Source organism: Nomascus leucogenys, chromosome 2 (assembly GCF_006542625.1).
Source record: "Nomascus leucogenys isolate Asia chromosome 2, Asia_NLE_v1, whole genome shotgun sequence".
NCBI lineage: Eukaryota > Metazoa > Chordata > Mammalia > Primates > Hylobatidae > Nomascus > Nomascus leucogenys.
In genome coordinates, this window is record NC_044382.1 from 110,566,292 (window position 1) to 110,583,464 (window position 17,173).

Here is a 17,173-nt window from a genome sequence, read left to right on the forward strand (position 1 = left end):
CATGTGTACTCAATGTTTAGCTCCCACTTATAAGTGAGGACATGAGGTATTTGATTTTCTGTTTTTACATCAATTTGCTTAGGATAATGGCCTCCAGCTCCTTCCATGTTCCAGTGAAAACTAAAATCTCATTTTTGTATAGCAGCATAGTATTCCATGGTGTACATATACTACATTTTCTTTATCCATTTCACCACTAATGAGCATCTAGGTGGATTCCATGTATTTGCTATTGTGAACAGTACTGTTATGAACATATGCATGCATGTGTCTTTATGATAGAACAATTTATATTCCTTTGGGTTTATATTCAGTAATGGGATTGCTGGGTCAAATGGTAGTTCTGTTTTAACTTCTTTGAGGAATTGCCACACTGCTTTCCACAATGGCTGAAGTAATTTATATTCCCTCCAGCGGTGTTTAAGAGTTCCTTTTCTCTGCAACCACACTAGCATCTATTATTTTTCCACTTTTTAAAATAGCCATTTTTGCTGGTGTGCAATGGTATTTTATTGTGGTTTTGATTTGAATTTCCCTAATAATGAGTGACATTGAGCATTTTTCATGTTTTTTGGCCACATGTATGTTTTCTTTTGAAAAGACACTTTTGAAAAAGTGTCTGTTTATGTCCTTTGCCCATTTTATAGTGGGGTTGTTTGGGGTTGTCTTGCTTGCTGATTTGTTTGAGTTATTTATAGACCTTTGTCAGATGTATAGTTTGCAAATATTTTCTCCTATTCTGTAGGTGGTCTCTGTACTCTGTTGATAGTTTCTTTTGCTGTGCAGAATGCTTTAGTTTAACTAAGTCCCACTTGTCAATTTTTGTTTTTGTCATGATTGCTTTCAGAGTCTCCGTCGTGTCTTTGCCTGGGCCAACATCCAGAATGGTATTTCCTAGATTTTCTTCTATGGTTTTTATACTTTGGATTTTACATTTAAATCTTTAATCCATCTTGAGCTGATTTTTGTATATGGTGAAAGGCAGGGGTCCAGTTTCAATTCCACATATGGCTAGCCAGTTATCTCAGCATCATTTATTGAATAGGGAGTAATTTGCTTATTGCTTGTTTTTGGTAGCTTTGTTGAAGATCAGATAGTTGTAGGTGTGCACCTTTATTTCTGTGTTCTCTATTATGTTCCACTGGTCTATGTGTCTGTTGTACCAGTATGTACCAGTCAGTATGTACCAGTACCATGCTGATACATACTGTATGTATGTACAGTCAGTATGTACCAGTACCATGCTGTTTTAGGAGCATCGTAGTATATTTTGAAGTTGGGTCGTGTCATCCTCCAGCTTTGCTCTTTTTGCTTAGGATTGCTTTGGCTCTTCAGGGTTTTTGTTGTTGATGATGTTCCAAATGAATTCTAGAATGGTTGTTTTTACTAATTCTGTGAAAAATGTCATTGGTAGTTCATTAGGATAGTATTAAATCTGTAAATAGCTTTGGGCAGAATGGCCATTTTAACTATATTGAGTCTTCCTATTCATGAGTCTGGAATATTTTTCCATTTGCTTGTGTTGTCTTTTGATTTCTTTTAGCAGTGTTTTATAGTTCTCCTTGTACGGATCTTTCAACATCCTGGTTAGTTGTATTCCTAGGTATTTTAGTCTTTTTGTAGCTATTGTGAATGGGATTGCATTCTTTTTTTTTTATATATAAATCTTGATTTTTTTTTTATTATACTTTAGGTTTTAGGGTACATGTGCACAATGTGCAGGTTTGTTACATATGTATCCATGTGCCATGTTGACTTCCTGCACCCATTAACTCGTCATTTAGCATTAGGTATATCTCCTAATGCTGTCCCTCCCCCCTCCCCCCACCCCACAACAGTCCCTGGAATGTGATGTTCCCCTTCCTGTGTCCATGAGTTCTCCTTGTTCAATTCCCACCTATGAGTGAGAACATGTGGTGTTTGGTTTTCTGTCCTTGTGATAGTTTACTGAGAATGATGTTTTCCAGTTTCATCCATGTCCCTACAAAGGACATGAACTCATCATTTTTTATGGCTGCATAGTATTCCATGGTGTATATGTGCCACATTTTCTTAATCCAGTCTATCGTTGTTGGACATTTGGGTTGGTTCCAACTCTTTGCTATTGTGAATAGTGCCGCAATAAACATATGTGTGCATGTGTCTTTATAGCAGCATGATTTATAGTCCTTTGGGTATATACCCAGTAATGGGATGGCTGGGTCAAATGGTATTTCTAGCTCTAGATCCCTGAGGAATCGCCACACTGACTTCCACAATGGTTGAACTAGTTTACAGTCCCACCAACAGTGTAAAAGTGTTCCTATTTCTCCACATCCTCTCCAGCACCTGTTGTTTCCTGATTTTTTAATGATGGCCATTCTAACTGGTGTGAGATGGTATCTCACTGTGGTTTTGATTTGCATTTCTCTGATGGCCAGTGATGATGAGCATTTCTTCATGTGTTTTTTGGCTGCATAAATGTCTTCTTTTGAGAAGTGTCTGTTCATGTCCTTTGCCCACTTTTTGATGGGGTTGTTTTTTTCTTGTAAATTTGTTTGAGTTCATTGTAGATTCTGGATATTAGCCCTTTGTCAGATGAGTAGGTTGCAAAAATTTTCTCCCATTCTGTAGGTTGCCTGTTCACTCTGATGGTAGTTTCTTTTGCTGTGCAGAAGCTCTTTAGTTTAATTAGATCCCATTTGTCGATTTTGGCTTTTGTTGCCATTGCTTTTGGTGTTTTAGACATGAAGTCCTTGCCCACGCCTATGTCCTGAATGGTATTGCCTAGGTTTTCTTGTAGGATTTTAATGGTTTTAGGTCTAACATATAAGTCTTTAATCCATCTTGAATTAATTTTTGTATAAGGTGTAAGGAAGGGATCCAGTTTCAGCTTTCTACATATGGCTAGCCAGTTTTCCCAGCACCATTTATTAAATAGGGAATCCTTTCCCCATTTCTTGTTTTTGTCAGGTTTGTCAAAGATCAGATAGTTGTAGATATGCGGCATCATTTCTGAGGGTTCTGTTCTGTTCCATCGATCTATGTCTCTGTTGTGGTACCAGTACCATGCTGTTTTGGTTACTGTAGCCTTGTAGTATAGTTTGAAGTCAGGTAGTGTGATGCCTCCAGCTTTGTTCTTTTGGCTTAGGATTGACTTGGCGATGCTGGCTCTTTTTTGGTTCCATATGAACTTTAAAGTAGTTTTTTACAATTCTGTGAAGAAAGTCATTGGTAGCTTGATGGGGATGGCATTGAATCTATAAATTACCTTGGGCAGTATGGCCATTTTCACGATATTGATTCTTCCAACCCATGAGCATGGAATGTTCTTCCATTTGTTTGTATCCTCTTTGATTTCATTGAGCAGTGGTTTGTAGTTCTCCTTGAAGAGGTCCTTCACATCCCTTGTAAGTTGGATTCCTAGGTATTTTATCCTCTTTGAAGCAATTGTGAATGGGAGTTCACTCATGATTTGGCTCTCTGTTTGTCTGTGATTGGTGTACAAGAATGCTTGTGATTTTTGTACATTGATTTTGTATCCTGAGACTTTGCTGAAGTTGCTAATCAGCTTAAGGAGATTTTGGGCTGAGACAATGGGATTTTCTAGATATACAATCATGTCATCTGCAAACAGGGACAGTTTGACTTCCTCTTTTCCTAATTGAATACCCTTTATTTCCTTCTCCTGCCTGATTGCCCTGGCCAGAACTTCCAGCACTATGTTGAATAGGAGTGGTGAGAGAGGGCATCCCTGTCTTGTGCCAGTTTTCAGAGGGAATGCTTCCAGTTTTTGCCCATTCTTTGACGAGTTGAGAGAAGAAGGCTTCAGACGATCAAACTATTCTGAGCTACGGGAGGAAATTTTTTTCTTTTTGAGACGGAGTCTTGCTCTGTCCCCCAGGCTGGAGTGCAGTGGCGCGATCTCGGCTCACTGCAAGCTCCGCCTCCCGGGTTCACGCCATTCTCCTGCCTCAGCCTCCCGAGTAGCTGGGACCACAGGCGCCCGCCAACACGCCCGGCTAATTTTTTGTATTTTTAGTAGAGACAGGGTTTCACCATGTTAGCCAGGATGGTCTCGATCTCCTGACCTCGTGATCCGCCCACCTCGGCCTCCCAAAGTGCTGGGATTATAGGCTTGAGCCACCACGCCCAACCTGGGATTGCATTCTTGATTTGGCTCTCAGCTTGGACATTATTGGTGTAGAGAAATGCTACTGATTTCTGTACATTGATTTTGTACCCTGAAACTTTGCTGAATTTGTTTATGAAATCTAGGAGCCACTGGGAAGATACTATGGGGCTTTCTAGGTACAGCATTATATTGTCTGTAAAGAAAATAAGTTTGACTTCCTCTATTCCTATTTGGATGCGCTTTCTTTCTTTCTCTTGTCTGATTGCTCTGGCCAGGACTTCCAATACTATGTTGAATAGGAGTGATGAGAGAGGGCATCCTTGTCTTGTTCCAGTTTTCAAAGGGGAATATTTCCAGCTTTTCCCCATTCAGTATGATGTTGGTTATGGGTTTGTCACAGATGACTCTTATTTTGAGGTATGTACCTTCGATGCCTAGTTTGTTAAAAGGTTTTTTTTTTTTTTTTTTGAGATGGAGTCTTACTCTGTCTCCCAGGCTGGAGTGCAGTGGAGTGATCTTGGCTCACTGCAACCTCTGCCTCCTGGGTTCAAGCAATTCTTCTGCCTCAGCCTCCCAAGTGGCTGGGATTACAGGCACCCGCCACTACGCCCTGCTAATTTTTTTGTATTCTTGGTAGAGACAGAGTTTCACCAAGTTGGCCAGACTGGTCTCAAACTCCTGACCTCGTGATTTGCCACCTCGGCCTTCCAACGTGCTGGGATTACAGGTGTGAACCACCACGCCTGGCCCTGTTGAAAGTTTTTAACCCAAAAGGATATTGAATTTTATCAAAAGGATTTTCTGCATCTATCGAGATGATCATGTGCTTTTGTTTTTAGTTCTGTTTATATGGTGAATCACATTTAGTGATTTGTGTATGTTTAACCAACCTTGCATCCCAGAAATAAAGCCTACTCAATTGTGGTGGTTTAGTTTTCTGATGTGCACCGGGATTCAGTTTGCTAGTATTTTTTTGAGAATGTTTGCATTTATGTTCATCAAGGATATTGGCCTGAAGCTTTCTTATTTCATTTGTGTCTGTGCCAGGCTTTGGTATCAGAATGACGTTGGCCTCATAGAACGTGTTAGGGATTCCCTCCGCCTTGATTTTTTTAGAATAGTTTCAGTAGGATTGGTTATCAGCTGTTCTTTATGTGTCTAGTAGAATTTGGCTGTGAATCTGTCTCATACAGAGTCTTTTCTGGTTCATTGGTCGTTTTTTTTTATAATTGATTCAATTTTGCAACTCAATACTTGTCCGTTCAGGGTTTCAATTTCTTCCTGGTTCAATCTTAGGAGGTTGCATGCTTCCAGAAATTTATCCGTTTCTTCCAGATTTTCTAGTTTATGTGCATAGTGGTGCTTGTAATAGTCTCTGAGGGTTTTTTGTATAACTGTGAGGTTGGTGGTAATTTCCCTTTTGTCATTTCTGATTGTGTTTATTTATATCTTGTCCCTTTTCTTATTTGTCTAGCTAGTGGTCTATCAATCTCATTTATTCTTTCTAAGAACAAACATTTCATTTCATTCATCTTTTTATGGTTTTTCTCTTCTTTCTTTTGTTCAGTTCAGCTCCAATTTTGTTTCCTTCTTTTCTTCTGCTACCTTTGGAGTTGGTTTGCTCTTGTTTTTAGTTTCCCTAGGTGTGATGTTAGATTGTTAATTTGAGATATTTGTAACTTTTTTATGTGAGTGTTTAGCACTATAAACTTCCTTCTTAACAATGCTTTAGCTGTGTTCCAGAGATTCTGGTATGTTGTATCTTTGTTTTCATTACTTCAAAGAATTTCTTGATTTCTGTCTTAATTGTATTGTTTACCCAAAAGTCATTCAGGAGCAGACTGTTTAATTTCCATGTAATTGTATGGTTTTGAGAGATCTTCTTGATATCAATTTCTATTTTTATTGCACTGTTGTTTGAGAGTGCAGTTGGTATGATTTCATTTTATTGGAATCTGTTAAGAATTGCTTTATGGCTGATTGTGTGGTCAATTTTAGAGGATGTACCATGTGCAGATGAGAAGAATATATATTTTGTTTTGGTTACATGGAGTGTTCTCCATAGAACTGTTAGGTACATTTGGTCAAGTGCCAAGTTTAGGTCCCAAATATCTTTGTTAGTATTCTGCCTCAGTGATCTGTCCAATACTATCAGTGGGGTGTTGAAGTCTCCCACTGTTATTGTGTAGTTATCTAAGTCTCTTCATAAGTCTCTAAGAACTTGTTTTATGAGTCTGGGCATTCCAGTGTTGGTTGCATATATATTTAGGAGAGTTAGATCTTCTTGTTGAGTTGAACCTTTGTCATTAATATAATGCCCCCCTTTGTCCTTTCTGATTATTGTTGGTTTAAAGTTGGTTTTGTCTGACATAAGAATAGCAATCCCTGCCTTTATTGCTTTCCACTTGCTTGATAGATATTTCTCCATCCTTTTACTTTGAGCCTATGGGTGTCCTTGCATGTGAGATGGGTCTCTTGAAGATAGCATACAGTTAGGTCTTGCTTTATTATCCGACTTGACAGTCTGTGCCTTTTAAGTGGGAGCTATAATCCATTTCTGTTCAAGGTTAATATTCATATGTGTGGATTTGATCGTATCATTGTGTGGTTAGCTGGTTGTTATGTAGACCTGATTGTGTATTTGCTTTATAGTGTCAATAGTACTTGAGTGTGTTTTTGTGGTGGTCAGTAATGGTGTTTCATTTCCATGTTTAGCATCCCCTTAGGAACTTCTTATAAGGCAGGTCTGGTGGTAACAAATTCCCTTAGCATTTGCTTGTCTAAAAAGTATTTTATTTCTCTTTGGATTATGAAGCTTAGTTTGGTTGGATATGAAATTCTTGGTTCTAATTTCTTTTCTTTAAAATTTCTGAATATAGACCCCCAGTCTCTTCTGGCTGTAGAGTTTCTGCTGACAGCTTTACTGTTAGCTTGATGGGGTTGACTTTGTAGATGACCTTTCCCGTCACTCTAGCTGCCTTTAGTGTTTTTCACTTTGCATTGACCTGGGAGGATCTGATAACTATGTCTCTTGGGGATAGTCATCTTGTATAATGTCTCACCAGGTTACTTTGAATTTCCTGATTTTTTTTTTTTTTTTTGAGATGGAGTCTTGCTCTGTTGCCCAGGCTGGAGTGCAGAGGTGCGATCTCGGCTCACTGCAAGCTCTGCCTCCTGGGTTCATGCCATTCTCCTGCCTAAGCCTCCCGAGTAGCTGAGACTACAAGCGCCTGCCACCACGCCTGGCTAATTTTTTGTACTTTTATTAGAGACGGGGTTTCACCATGTTAGCCAGGATGGTCTCGATCTCCTGACCTCGTGATCCGCCCGCCTCGGCCCCACAAAGTGCTGGGATTACAGTCATGAGCCACCGCGCCTGGCCTGAATTTCCTGATTTTTATACTGACCTCTCTAGTGAGATTGAGGAAAGTTTTGTGGACGATATCCTCAAATATGTTTTCCAAGTTGCTTGCTCTTTCTCCCTGTCTTTCAGGGATGCCAGTGAGTCATAGATTTGGTCTATTAACATAATCTCATATTTCTTTGAGGTTTTGTCCATTTTGTAAAATTCTTTTTTATTTTTGTCTGAGTTAATTCCAACCACTGGTCTTCAAGCTCTGAGATTCTTTCCTCAACTGATAATACTCCCAATTATGTTATGAAATTCTTCTAGTGAGTTTTTCAGCTATATCATCTAGATCTGGTTCTTTCTTAAAATGGCTACTTAATCTTTCATCACTTTCATCATTTTACTGGATTCCTTATATTCCTTGGGACGGGTTTCAGCATTCTTCCGAATATCTAAAATCTTCATTTCCATGCAGATTCTGAATTCTGTCATTTCAGCCATTTCATCCTGGTGAATAAGCATTGCTGGGGAGCTAGTGAGGTTGTTTGGAAGTAAAAAGACATTCTGGCTTTTAGAGTTGCCAGGCTTTTTGTGCTGGTTCTTACTCATGTGTGTGGGCTGTGTTCCTTTAACTATGGTGTAATTTGACTAAAGTCAGTTGACTTCATTTCTGAATGTTTTCAGAGGGCCAAGGCTTTGTGCAGCATCTTTATTTGTGACAGAATTCCTGTGCTTGGTTTCATAGTGGGATATATTAGCCAAGTATTTTTGGTGTTGAAGTTTGGGCTGCAATCCAGTAGATGGCACTTAAGCATCATGGCCAGTAGGTGGGCTCTTGCTCAGCCATGCAGCATCTCTGTATTTCCTTGTATTTGCAGCCATGCTCCATGCTCTGTCAGTGCTCTGAGAGTGTAGGCTCCTTTCCCACTAGCACTGGCTGCAGATCTCAGCTTGGCATTTCCACGCTGCGCATCACAGCCCTGGGGCAAGCTGATGCTTTTTCTTCCCTCCCTGGCTTGGAGGCACCAGGGGAAAGGATCTTGGCAGTGGCAATGGCAGAGGGCCTTTCATTAATCTCTTGGGGCTCCACTCCAGAGAAGCACACCAACTGGTATGATCAGACCAGGGTGAAGCACCTGTGTTGCCGGCCCAAGCCGAGGTGCCCGGCCTAGTAGTGAGCAGGGAGCTCACAGGCAAGAAAGACTGGCCTTTTCTCCACAGGGCAGCCATGGCATGCTGGAGGTGTGAGTAAAGCACTCAGACCCTTTATTTCTTTCCCAGCCTAAGGATAGTAACCGTGGTACCACTGCAGCAGCAAGGGCAGAGGGGCTGTGAGTTGTCTCTGGAATTTCCTCCCCAGAGAAATGCAGAGCCATCATCAACTGAAGGGTTCGGGTTGGGGCAGAGTGACTGTGCTAGGTGCCCAGGTGGAGAGGCCCTGCCCAGTGAGGAGTCACAGGGGCAGGATTCCATGTGGAAAACAATCTGGTCGCTTTTGTATAAGGAAGCTGCACTGTGAAGTACTTTTCAGGACAAATTAAATAAATTCTTTCTTCCTAGGAGTGTGCAGCCACAGAAGCCTATGTTCTATTTTTAATTATTTTCCTCATTTTTAAGCCTGGCTTCCCAGGAGTCACCTTGGGTCAGCATACCTTGATGGCCACCCAATAATTGGGCAGGGGTTTTACTGAAATATCTTGAGTCAGTAGGGCTTCCACTTTTTGCTGAGGGAATCTGTACATGGATTGGATCACATAGTCAAGTTTCAGGCAGTTTACAAGCTGCTTTGACTTTCACTTTCTGTTTATGTAAGGACTTGTGCTCAGCCAGGAACCAGTAGATAACTGGGGCCATCTCTGACCTCTCCTGAGTGTGTGAACCCTTTCAGATCCCCATGAATATATTAAAGCTTTCAAAGCCCAATATCATTGGCCAGATAGATCTTTTACATTTTTGGCTGGTTTACTGTTTCCCCTAACAAGTATTGCTGCCTCTGACAGCTGTGATGCTGGCCTTTTCCAAAGATTTGCCACCAATATTGTCATTGCTGACTACAATGTCCCAGGACTTTTCCATGGAGCTCCAAACTAGATCAACCGCCTCAAGTGGCAGGAAGACTGTTAGCCTTCACTGTTATCAAGACATGGAGGGTAGGGAGGGAAGAAAAGACAATGGATGCAGTCCCAAATTTGAATGCCACAGACCCTACTCTTCTAACCAATGTTCAATAACTTTTGAATAAATGCTTTCAATTTATTGTATTCCTTTGCTTAATTTCCAGAGTTTCAAAATAGTTGTCGACAATTCTGCCAGTTTTACCACCACATTTTGGAGGTCAAGATTTTCCACGTTTCTCACTCTGCAATTCTAAAAGTTCCACCTTCTGATAAACTTTAAAAAGAAATCAGATATCATCTAGTTATTTACTCAAATAGATGTTAGTTAGAAGTCTAAGATTGTTACCAGGCATTATATTATTCTATATCCTGTCTAAAAATAATAACAAAATACTCCGTTTCCAAGTAAGAAGAATTGGAATTGGCTTGTTTTTTTTTTTTTCTTTTCTGGCAGTAAACTTAAAACAAAACAAAAAAAAACCTTAAAACACTCATGTTTAAATTTTCTGAAGTGTTTTTAATAATTGTGTCTTAATTTTTAACAATATGAAAGAGATTATAACTAATTGGCTTCTGTGTTGTTAAAATATATGTACATGTAATATTTTGATAAAAATTAAAACTAAATACAAATCTGAATTAAATGTAACCAATTAGGAGGAATGGTTTATGATTTGATTAAAAGATAAACACAGAATAGAAACAAATAAACATATTGCTGATTTTATACAACATATACATTTGTTTTAGGATTAAACCAGTATAACAAAAGAATATATATATATAACATTATGTTACAACAAAGATCTGTGAAAACATTAAGGAGGGAGAAACTCATTTTGCCTGGGAATATAAGGTGAGATTTGACAAAGAGTTTTTTTATAATAGAGAAGAGAGAGAACGACATTTTAAATAGAGAGATTAGCATCTACCAAAAATACAGGACTATAAAATTACCTAATGTGTCCAGGAAAGACCAAGTGGCTGGAATATGGAGGAGAGAGGAATAAAATTCTAAGAAAATGGGATAGGAAAATTCAGTTGATGCTACTGTGAAAGATCTTCAAAGTCCTATTAAAAGGTATGAAATTCATCTATCAAGTAATCTGAGAAATGACGTGATAAAATCTGTATGTGAGAAATACAATCTGCAAACAACAGAGAGGATGAAGCTATGAATAGCAGAAGAGAAAACAAATGGAAAGTCAAATCATTATTTAAAAGTTGGTGTTTTTTAACTCCACAATGTCTATATTGTAGACCTTGTTTCACTTAGAAAAAGAAAGATTTTCTTCATTTAATATTGAGATATTTTCCACAAAACATGACGTTTGTGGGACTATTTTTCGACTTCTAGAGCTCTTCTGAGTCATTTAAACATAATAAAAAAGATAATGTTGATACATACATGTCATCCCATTAAATGCCTTATTTATTTCTGCAGAGAAAAAATAAACACAAAATAATAAAAAACTAAAAGAAATAGAAGGAAAATACCTGGTGCCAATCTCTGACACTAGTCAAGTTATTAGCAAAGCCAGCCCTATTTTTTATTATCTGTAAAGTGAATAAGTTAGTTAAAAGACTTCAAAAGTCTCACCCAGATTTAGGTTGAACCCTTTATGGGTATTTTCATAAGTTCACTACTAGAAAATTACACAGGTCAACTTAGTTGGCTTGTTCAAGTAAAATATTTTACTTTACCCAAAGACCAGTACATAAATCCTTGATACTAGTTCCAAGTTCCAGATTTTTAAGTTTGCTGTCAAACAAATGAAGCTGTTTACGTTTCCTAGCTTTTATCCGTGTTGAACCTATATATAAACAAGTAAAAAATCTTATGACATATTCAAATAACTAAAACCCATACATAAAACATACATACACACCCTAATAAATTCAATTAATCCTGAAATGGCAAATGAGTTGTTTTTGAACAAGCTAAAGTCAACCTCATTAACTAAAAGACACAATCTTCTAAAACGGTGTTGTCCTGAAGAACATTCTGTGCTAATGAAAACTTTCCATATCTGCACAGTCCAATACTGTAGCCTCTAGCTACACATGGCTGTTAAATACTTGAAATGTAGCTCCCATGACTGAGTAAATAACATTTTAATTTATTTTAAAATTTAGCCACACTTGATTTGCTCTAAAATATGAGGGAATAATCTTTGATATAACTAAAACTATTTTGTGCCAATGAAATGTACTATAATCAGGAGAGTATTTGATTTCTTTGACTTTACATGTATTTTTCAGTGTTTCCAGGAAAATTTTAACAGTTATTATTTTATCTTACAACAATTCTAAGGTAGTCAATACATTAATGCTAGGTAAGTAGATTTAAATATGCTTCAGTTTTCAAGACACTGTATGAACTCTAGATATAAAGCATTTTTAAAAGGAAATAATGAGAAACAAAATATGCACTAATTCTAATGAAATTCTGGGCCAGCTGTGGTGGCTTACACCTGTAATCTCAATGCATTGTGAAGCTAAGGTGGAAGGATAGCTTGAGGCCAGGAGTTTAAGACTAGCCTGCGCAACACAGCAAGACTCCATCTCTAGAAAAAAAAGGAAAAATTTTAAAAACTTGCTGAGCATGGTGGCATGCATCTGTAGTCCAATTCTACTCTGAAGGTGAGGCAGGAGGATGACTTGAGCCCAGAAGTTTGAGGCCACAGTGATATGTGATCATACCACTGCACTCAGCCTGAGTGAAAGCAAGGCCCTGTCTCAAAACTAAATAAAAAGAATAAGAAATTCTGGTACATAAATCAAATAATATTTGGCTGTAATGCTGCTTTATTTGCTTAAATAATACTAGCACTTGACACTGTATCTCTATGACAAACCACTACAGCGAGAGGCATACTCATGTATGTAAAAATGTAATATAGTCATTCTACGAGAATAAGAACCATGGTGGAAGAAACTACTATCCTCCAATTTAATAAATTACATTTTATAGTCACCTGGCATATTGTTTGGAAAGCATGACAATGGTATTAATGTACACCATGCAAAGACAGCGGCAAAAAGATAATTGATCCACCAAGTCCATAGCCATTCTGGACTACCATTATTGTCTGTAGTGCTTTAATAGAGAAAAATGAAAAAAAAAAGCAACTTTAGGTATTTGATTACAACAAAACCATAATCAAACAGAGTGAAGAAAGTGAGAGTGAGAGAGGGAGGGTTGGAGAGTGAAACAGAAATGGAACTTTTTTATTTGTCACTATTTTTTGTTTTGTTGAAAGGTAGTAATTGTGAGTCACCAATTACGTGCTTGTTTTGTCTTACAGGATTCTAATATTTTCCCTTTCGCTTCTTTTTCTCGGCACCACTCAGGTAGCAAAAGGTACTTGTTTCTTCCTATTTAACTTTTTCTTCTCCACCAGAAGCTATATATTTGGAACACTACCTTTTTAAATCTTACCTTTCCTTTAAAATCATTCTTAAAAATCAAGCACTTAGACCTCTATGACAAGCTTGGCCCTTTATTTTGCACAGCTGAAGCTTTTTATGGCATTTAATCCTTTCAATTACAAATATTTTGAAATCCCTTTCTTCCAGTCCCTTCTCTGAACTTTCAGATTTAGTGTGAATGTATCCTTCTAGTTATTATTCCAAATCAACCTTAGGACACTTTGCTGTCTTCTGTCTTCTCTGCAATTTTTCTTCATCTGCCTTTGCTCACCATAAAGCCTTGCAGTGGGGAAGGTGATATGGGAAAGTTGAGGATTCTATGCTGGGATTTGTTACTATTCTCATTTTACTCATAATTATTTTTCAGTTTAAGCATACTTTGTCTTCAAATAATGCTGAAGCCATGGATTTGTGGAGAATTTTCATAGTTGTGAAGCTACTCTGTCATTTAAGGAGGAAATTAGGGGGAACTGATTAATACATAGACGCCATTGTCTTCTAATTCACACACATTTAAGACCCCCTCCAAACAGCCATTGCAGGAAAATGCTCACATCCACAGGAACCACAGTTTTGGAAGTGCTGGTTTTTCATGGGTGTTTCTATTGCCAACCAAGATCTGGTGAACAACTTCTTACAGACCTTGTTTTTCATAGGAATGTAGAGAATGTGCACTGTCTTATTCACTGATGGGACAACTCATTGTCCACTGCTAGCATTATTAAGGAATAGAAATTCCAATTTTCCTGGGGTTGCAGTCTTGACTGTCATTACCCACTTGTCATATATATATATATCGGCATATGCTGCACTCAGGGAGTTTCAATTCCAGATTGTCACTAGGGCTGCATGTTTTCTCACTGATTATAATAGTCAGGAGTTTTTTCACTTTTGAACCCAGCTATGTATTCTAACTATATATGTTATATTACATGTGATTATTACATATGTGTATATAATTGTGTACCCAGAAGAGGTAGGAAATCAGCTAAAAAAAAACTATCAATTGGGAAAAACAATATAATGGTTACATATAAAATACAGAGATTTCATTCACAATAAATACTAAAAAATGTATGAAATGCCTAGGAATAGGCTTAATGGAATATGTTAAATAAAGGAAATTATAAATCTTTATTGAAGGGTATAAAAGAAAAACAGAAAATAAAGTAATATACCATATGTATGAAAAGATAACAGTCCTAATGTAGTCCATAAATTCAAGTAATTCAAATCAAAATGCTTTGATTAAAACCTGAGATTATAAAATTTAGATTGAAGAGTCATTTTGCAAACATAGCCCCAATGTTTGATGAAAAACAATAATAAATGGGTACTTCTCCTACCAAATAGCAAACTATACAATAAAGCTTTAGTAACTAAAATATTGTAATATTGGCATGGGAATAGAAACGTACATCAGGGAATAGATTAAATGAGACAAGAAGGAAATCTATGGATACAGGTAACTTTAGTTTAGGATGAAGATGGTATTTAATATCAATAAAAAACACATAATGACACATAAATGTCATCAGTGCAATTAGATATCCTGTTAAAGGAAAAAGACAAGCTTGGCCCATGCCTCTTATATGCAAAAATAAACTGAAATTGAATGTTAAATATAAACATACAAACACGTTTACGAAAGTGCTGGAGAAAATATAGTCAAATATTTTAATAAGTTTATAGAGCATAAGAACTTCTTGTCCTAGCCAGAGCAGTTAAACAATAGAAAGAAATAAAGGGCATCCAAATCAGTAAAGAGGAAGTCAAACTGTTACTGTTCACCAATGATATGATCATATACCTAGAAAACCATAAAGATCCATCCAAAAAGCTCCAAGAACTGATGAATGAATTCAGTAAAGTTTCAGGATAATGTATCAATGTACACAAATCAGTAGCACTGCTATACACCAACAATGTCCAACCTGATAAACAAATCAAGAACTCAATCTCTTTTACAACAGCTGCAATAAAATAAAATAAAATAAAAATACTTAGGAACATACCTAACCAAGGAAGTGAAAGACCTCTACCAGGAAAACTACAAAGCACTGCTGAAAGAAATCATAGCTGACACAAATGAATGGAAGCACATTCCATGCTCATGGATGGATAGAATCAATATTGTGAAAATGACCATACTGCCAAAAGCAATCTATTGATTCAATGCAATTTCCATCAAAATACCAACATCATTCTTCACAGAACTAGAAAAAACAATCCTAAAATTCACATGGAACCAAAAAAGAGCCTGCATAGCCAAAGCAAGACTAAGTAAAAATAACAAATCTAGAGGCATCACACTATCTGACTTCAAAATATACTACAACGCTATAATCAGCAAAACAGCATGCTACTGGTATAAAAACAGGCACAGAGACCAATGGGACAGAATAGAGAACCCATAAATAAAGCCAAATACTTGCAACCAACTGACCTTTGACAAAGCAAACAAAAACTTTAATTGGGGAAAGGATATCCTATTCAACAAATGGTGCTTGGATAATTGTCAAGCAATATGTAGAAGAATGAAACTGGATCCTCATTGTCCACTTATACAAAAATCAACTCAAGTCTTACCTTATTGTCTTATACAAAAATCAACTCAAGATGGATCAAAGACTTAAATTTAAGACCTGACATCATAAAACTTCTAGAAAATAACATCATAGAAACTCTTCTAGATGTTGGCTTAGGCAAAGAGTTAATGAACAAGAATCCCAAAGCAAATCCCAAAAGCAAAAATAAAGATGAGATCTAATTAAACAGAAAAGCTTCTGCAAAGCAAAAGAAATAATCAGCAGAGAAAACAGACAACCCACAGTGTGGGAGAAAATATTTGCAAACTATGCATATGACACAGGACTAATATCCAGAATCAACTAGAAATTCAAAAAATCAGTAAGAAAAAAACAATCCATCAAAAAGTGGGCAAAGGACATCAATAGACAATTCTCAAAAGAAGATATACAAATGCCCAACAAACATATGAAAAAATGCTCAATATCACTATTTATCAAGAAAATGCAAGTTAAAACCACAATGAGATACTACTTTACTCCTGCAAGAATGGCCATAATTAAAAAATAAAAATTAGTAGATGTTGGTGTGGATGTGGTGAGAAGAGAATACTTTTACACTGCTGGTGGAAATGTAAACTAGTACGATCACTATGGAAAACAGTATCGAGATTTCTTAAAGAACTAAAAGTAGAACTACCATTTGATCAAACAATCTCACTACTCAGTATCTACCCAGAACAAAATAAGTCATATGAAAAAGACACTTGCATATACATGTTTATAGCAGCACAACTTGCAAAAGCAAAAATATGGAACCAGCCTAAATGCCCATCAACAAATTAGTGGATAAAGAAAATGTGGTTTATATACACCATGGAATACTACTCTGCCATAAAAAGGAACAAAATAGGCCGGGCACGGTGACTCATGCGTGTAATCCCAGCATTTTGGGGGGCTGAGGCGGGGGGATCAACTGAGCTCAGGAGTTCAAGACCAGCCTGACCAACATGGAGAAACTCCATCTCTACCAAAAATACAAATTTAGCTGGGCATGATGGCGCATGCCTGTAATCCCAGCTACTGGGGAGGCTGAGGCAGGAGAATTGCTTAAACCTGGGAGGCAGAGGTTGCAGTGAGTCAAGATCGCGCCATTGCACTCCAGCCTGGGCGACAAGAGCGAAACTCTGTCTCAAAAAAAAAAAAACACAAACAAACAAAAAAACAAACCAGGAACAAAATAATGGCATTTGCAACAACCTGGATGGAGCTGTGCATGTTCTCACTCATTAGTGGGAGCTAAGCTATGAGGATGTAAAGGCATAAGAAGAAATGTAATGGACTTTGGGGACTTGCAGGGAAGGGTAGGATGGGTGGTGAGGGATAAAAGACTACACATTGTGTACGGTGTACACTTCTCACGTGGTGGGTGCACCAAAATTTCAGAAATAACCACTAAAGAACTTACTCAGGTAACAAAAAAAAAAATCTGTTCCCCAAAAACTATCGAAATAAAAAAACAGAACTTCTTAAGCAAGAAAGAACATTCAAAGTTTATGGAAAGAAAAATATTGACATATTTGATGATATAAAAACTTTTAAAGTTTGTATAATATACCATATACAAAGTTTA

At 37.4% G+C, this 17,173-nt stretch overlaps 1 protein-coding gene across 4 annotated transcripts in view; it reads right to left on the reverse strand.

The window, feature by feature from the left end:
* SLCO6A1 (solute carrier organic anion transporter family member 6A1) overlaps nt 1-17,173 on the reverse strand; it is a 128,936-nt gene that overhangs the window by 73,535 nt on the left and 38,228 nt on the right. For 3 of the 4 annotated variants that reach the window (XM_003259802.4, XM_003259801.4, XM_003259800.4), the window contains 2 exons: nt 12,559-12,680; nt 11,285-11,394 (listed from right to left, as the gene is read on the reverse strand). The exons of the other annotated variant lie outside the window; for it this stretch is intronic. In XM_003259802.4, coding sequence (XP_003259850.2) covers nt 11,285-11,394; nt 12,559-12,680 — 232 coding nt within the window. The remainder of the gene's footprint in view (nt 1-11,284; nt 11,395-12,558; nt 12,681-17,173) is intronic. 4 annotated transcript variants of the gene reach the window in all.